Source organism: Malurus melanocephalus, unplaced genomic scaffold, assembly GCF_030028575.1.
Source record: "Malurus melanocephalus ecotype Western Australia unplaced genomic scaffold, MMel_1.1 scaffold_825, whole genome shotgun sequence".
In the NCBI taxonomy this organism is placed as follows: Eukaryota; Metazoa; Chordata; class Aves; order Passeriformes; family Maluridae; genus Malurus; species Malurus melanocephalus.
In genome coordinates, this window is record NW_026624057.1 from 154,410 (window position 1) to 159,701 (window position 5,292).

The 5,292-nt window shown below is 60.0% G+C and overlaps 1 protein-coding gene across 1 annotated transcript in view; it reads right to left on the reverse strand.

Moving 5' to 3' along the window:
• Nucleotides 1–5,292, reverse strand: part of EMID1 (EMI domain containing 1) — a gene marked incomplete at its 5' end in the record, with an annotated part of 14,756 nt that overhangs the window by 2,805 nt on the left and 6,659 nt on the right. The window contains 3 exons of the mRNA XM_057385432.1: nucleotides 3,403–3,487; nucleotides 4,327–4,371; nucleotides 4,449–4,493. Coding sequence (XP_057241415.1) covers nucleotides 3,403–3,487; nucleotides 4,327–4,371; nucleotides 4,449–4,493 — 175 coding nt within the window. The remainder of the gene's footprint in view (nucleotides 1–3,402; nucleotides 3,488–4,326; nucleotides 4,372–4,448; nucleotides 4,494–5,292) is intronic.

The window sequence follows — 5,292 nt, forward strand, 5'->3', positions numbered from 1 at the left end:
TCCCTTGGTTTCAGAGGGGCTCCAGTTCCCCTTGGACCTGGAGGAATCTCCATGAGTTCCCGTGATCCAAGAGGGTTTCCCATGGTCTCCTCTGGAGCGAGAGGGGTTCCAGAGGCTCCCTGGGTCCAAGAACTCCCGAGGTTCCTTTGGTCCAAGAGGGTCTCCATGGGGTCCCTTGGGGTCTCCCTTGGTCCAGGAGGGGTCTCCATGGTTTCCCTTGCATTGAGAGGGTCTCTCCATGGTCTTCAACCTTGGGAAGCTCCAAGGAGGCTCCCTCAGCCCCAGAGGGTCTCCATGGTCTCCCTTGTTTTGGGAAAGGCTCCGTGGTGTTTCTGGAGCCTTCAGGGTGTTTGGGGTTTCCCTCGCTCCAGGAGGATCTCCACRGGTGTTTCTCAGGCCAAGAGGGGATCCATGGTCTCCCTCGGCCCTGGAAGGCTCCCTTGGATTGAGAGAGGCACCATGGGCTCCCTTGGACCTTGGGGAGCTCCAGAGTTGCCCTCAGCCCACGAGGATCTCCATGGCTGCCTCTCTGAGTCCAAGAGGATCTCCATGATTCCCTCTCTCAATCCCAGATGAAATCCATGGTCATCCCCCTCAATCCAAGAGAATCTCCAAGGTCATCTCTTAAATCCAAGGGGATCTCCATGGTTCCCTCTCTCAATCCAGGAGGATCTCCATGGTCATTTCCCTCAACCCAAGGGGATCTCCATGGTTCCCTCTCTCAATCTGAGGAGATCTCCATGCTTTCCTCTTAATCCAGGAGGAACTCCACAATTTCCTCCCTCTACCCAAGATTCTCCATGGTCACCTCCTCAATCCAAGAGGATCTCCATGGTTCCTTTCCTCAGTCCAGGAGGATCTCCATGGTTCCCTCTCAATCCAGAAAGATCTCCACAATTCCCTCTCAATCCAAGAGGATCTCCATGGTTCCCTCTCAATCCAAGCAGATCTCCATGGTCATCTCCCTCAATCCAAGATTCTCCATGGTTCCCTCTCTCAATCAGAGATGAAATCCAAGGTCATCTCCTTCAATCCAGAAGGAAATCCATGGTTCCCTCTCTCAATCCAAGATTCTCCCTGTGTCCCTCTCTCAATCCAGGAGGATCTCCATGATTCTCTCCCTCAATCCAAGATTCTCCATGGTCCCCTCTCTCAATCCAGGAGGATCTCCACCTTCCCCTCCCTCAATACAAGATTCTCGATGGTCACCTCCTCAATCCAAGAGGATCTCCATGGTTCCCTCCCTCAGTCCAGGAGGATCTCCATGGTTCCCTCTCAATCCAGAAAGATCTCCACAATTCCCTCTCAATCCAAGGGGATCTCCATGGTTCCCTTTAAACTCAAGAGGATCTCCATGGTCATCTCTCTCAATCCAACACTCTCCATGGTTTCCTCTCTCAATCCAGCAGGATCTCCATGGTTTCCTCTCAATCCAGAGGATCTCCACGGTTCCCTCTCTCAATCAGAGATGAAATCCAAGGTCATCTCCTTCAATCCAGAAGGAAATCCTTGGTTCCCTCTCTCAATCCAGGAGGATCTCCATTGGCATCTCCCTCAATCCAAGCAGATCTCAATGGTTCTTTCTCTCAATCCAAGAGGATCTCCATGGCTGCCACTCTCAATCCAAGAGGATCTCCATGATTCCGACTCAATCCGAGATTTTCCATGGTCCACTCTCTCAATCCAGGAGGATTTCCACCTTCCCCTCCCTCAATCAAAGATTCTCGATGGTCACCTCCTCAATCCAAGAGGATCTCCATGGTTCCCTCTCTCAATCCAAGAGGATTTCCATGGTTCTGTCTCAATCCAAGATTCTCCATGGTCCCCTCTCTCAATCCAGGAGGATCTCCATGATTCTCTCCCTCAACCCAAGATTCTCCATGGCCACCTCCTCAATCCAGGAGGATCTCCATGGTTCCTTTCCTCAGTCCAGGAGGATTTCCACGGTTCCCTCTCAATCCAGAAAGATCTCCACAATTCCCTCTCAATCCAAGGGGATCTCCATGGTTCCCTCCCTCAATCCAAGCAGATCTCCATGGTTATCTCCCTCTATCCAAGATTCTCCATGGTTCCCTCTCTCAATCAGAGATGAAATCCAAGGTCATCTTCAGTCCAGAAGGAAATCCATGGTTCCCTCTCTCAATCCAAGATTCTCCCTGCTTCCCTCTCTCCATCCAGGAGGATCTCCATGATTCCCTCCCTCAATCCAAGATTCTCCATGGTTCCCTCTCTCAAAACAAGGTTCTCCATGGTCATCTCCCTCAATCCAAGAGGATTGCCATGGCTGCCACTCTCATTCCAAGAGGATCTCCACGATTCCCTCTCAATCCAAGATTCTCCATGGTTCCCTCTCTCAATCCAGGAGGATCTCCAGGTTTCCCTCTCAATCCAAGCAGATCTCTAAGCTCTCCCGTGGCCCCAGAGCTCACCGGTGCCCCTCTCCTGGTGGCTCCAGCCCCCCGTGCTCCGTGCCCACTCCGGGCGGTGCCGTGGTGGGGCAGGGTGGGGCAGGGCGGGGCCGGGGTGGTTACCTGGCCAGATGATGGCTTCCAGCAAGGTGACCCTTCTAGCCAGGACCTCCAGCCGGGCCTGCTGCCGCAGGAGGGTTTGGAAGCTACTGGCCTGGGGGAGAGGGAGAGAGCAGAGCAGAGCAGAGCACGGCGCGTTGGCCCCGCGGGGGACACGGCACAGGGACACGGGACAGGGACATGGGACGGGGACATGGCATAGCAGGGGTGGCACAGCGTGGCGGGGGGGTACGGCAGGGGTGCGGGGCACGAGGAGGGGGTGCCAGGTCTCCAAGGAGGGCTCTCCAAGGGGTGCCGGGGGCTCCCCCATCCCTGCAGATCCATGGGGACAGGGCGGTCCCTCATGTTGGCCCTGCTGGCTAGGTGTCCCTGACAGTGCCCTGATGGGGACACCGATGTCCCCGACCTGGGGSTGCTCCCTCTGCCACCCCCAGCACACTGAGCCTCCCAAAACATGGGGGGACATGTCCCCAAACCGCCTAGGGGGCCACCAGCTTGTCCCCAACACCGAGACTGTCACAGGTGTCCCTGCCCGAGGTGGGCAGTGCCCTGGGGGGCTCTGGGGTGCCCATTTGGGGTGAGAGTGGGACCCTTTGAGTGGTGCCCTGTGCTGGCCATGACGTCACCATGTGGGCGATGGTCACCGACATCACGACGGCTCAGGGTCACCGTGAGGGATGGGGGTCACCCTCTGAAGTGAGGTCACCCCGCTGTCCCCAACACCCCCCCGGCCAAGAGGGGAGGGGCCGCCAAGTGTCCCCTCCCCGCAGCTCGGTGACAGCAGCGAGCCGAGCGCCGCCGTGACCCCACTGGGACCCGGCGAGCGGGCAGCAGGGGTGGGGGTCACCCCGGGGGTCCCCGGCCCCCTACTCACCGTAGAGCCCAATCATTGTTTCCAAGATTAAAACCCTCTCCGCTAAAATCTTCAGCGCCTCGCGCAGCTGGTGCAAACCCTCCCCCTGCGAGAGAGGGACGGGCTGAGGGGGGGACACAGCCCCGGGGAGGGGACATGGGGACCCCCCGCCTCCTGGCACCCCCTGACTGCCCGCGACACCAGGGCAAGGAGTGGGGGGTCTGAACCCACCCTGTGCCCCCCGTGTTGAGGGGGGTCCCGGCGGGGCCCGTCACCCCGCTCAGGTGACATTGGCACGGCCAGGGACACCCAGTGCCACCNCCCGCCTCCTGGCACCCCCTGACTGCCCGCGACACCAGGGCAAGGAGTGGGGGGTCTGARCCCACCCTGTGCCCCCCGTGTTGAGGGGGGTCCCGGCGGGGCCCGTCACCCCGCTCAGGTGACATTGGCACGGCCAGGGACACCCAGTGCCACCGCTGGGGTGTGGGGGTGAGACGTGGGCAGGGCTGGGGACACCCAGGGCGTCACTGGGGTGGCAGGGATGAGGTGTGGGGCACTGGGCATTACTGGGGACCCCCAGTGCCACCACTGGGGTGACAGGGATGAGGTGTGGRGCCATTACTGGGGACCCTGTGCCACCATTGGGGTCCCAGGGTGAGATGTGGGACACAACTGGCGACCCCCCGTGCCGCCATGGGGACAAGCTATGGGACAAACGGGAACAAACGGGGACCCGCAGGATGTCGTTGGGGTCCCGGGGACAGGACACAGAGGACATCAGGGAGGGGTCTGGATGTCCCCTTGTGCCCATCACCCTCCAACCCAAACCCTGTTGGCACCGCGTCCCCCTCCTGTGCCCGCTGTCCCCTCCCGTGCCCGCTGTCCCTTCCCCTGCCCGCTGTCCCCTCCCATGCCCACCGTGCCCGCTGTCCCCGTGGCACTCACCCAAGTGCCCCTGTCGCCCGGCTCGCCCCGGGGGCCCGGCTCGCCCTGAAACACAGAGAGGAGGGGGTCTGGCAGTGGGGGGCGCGGGGGCTGYGGCCGGGGGGGACCCCACCCCCACCTACCTGTGCCCCGTCCTGCCCGCGGCTGCCCGGGTGGCCCTGGGGACCCTGCGGGGGGACAGAGCCCGTCAGAGCACGGGGGGCACGGCTGGAGCCCCCCGACACGGGAGAGGCTGGCAGAGCCCCCAGGTGAGTCCCACAGCCATCCCCAAAACCTCCATTACCCCGCAACAGAGCCCCCAAAACCCGACCATGACCCCACAATGGAACCCCCAAACCTCCCCAGCTGAGACCCCACATCAAACCCCCCGAACCCCTCGAAGACCCCATAACAGGCCCTTCAAATCCCCCATTACCCCATACCAGATCTGTCAAAACCCCCATTACCCCAGAACAGAACCCCCAAAACTCCCCCATCCGAGACCCTACACCAGATCCACCAAAGCCCCCACAAGACCTCACACCAGGCCCTAAATCCCCCCCATTACCCCACACCAGATCCCTCAAAACCAGCATTACCCCACAACAGAACCCCCAAAACTCGCCCAGCTGAGACCCCACACCAGATCCCACAAACCCCTGCCATGATCCCATACCAAACCTCCCAAAGACCCCACACCAGGCCCCTCAAAACCCCCATTATGCCACACCAGACCCCCAAACCCCCACCCCATTACCCCACACCAGACCCTCCCCATATCCCCTCCATGGCTCCACACCAGATCCATCAAAACCCCCATTGCCCCACAAGAAAACCCCCAAAACTCCCCCAGCTGAGATCCCAGACCAAACCCCCAAAATCCCTTTATGACCCCACACCAGAGTCCCAAACCCCCCAAGACTCCACACCAGATCCCCCAAACCTCCCCCCATTACCCCACACCAGATCCCCCCAAACTCCTCCATG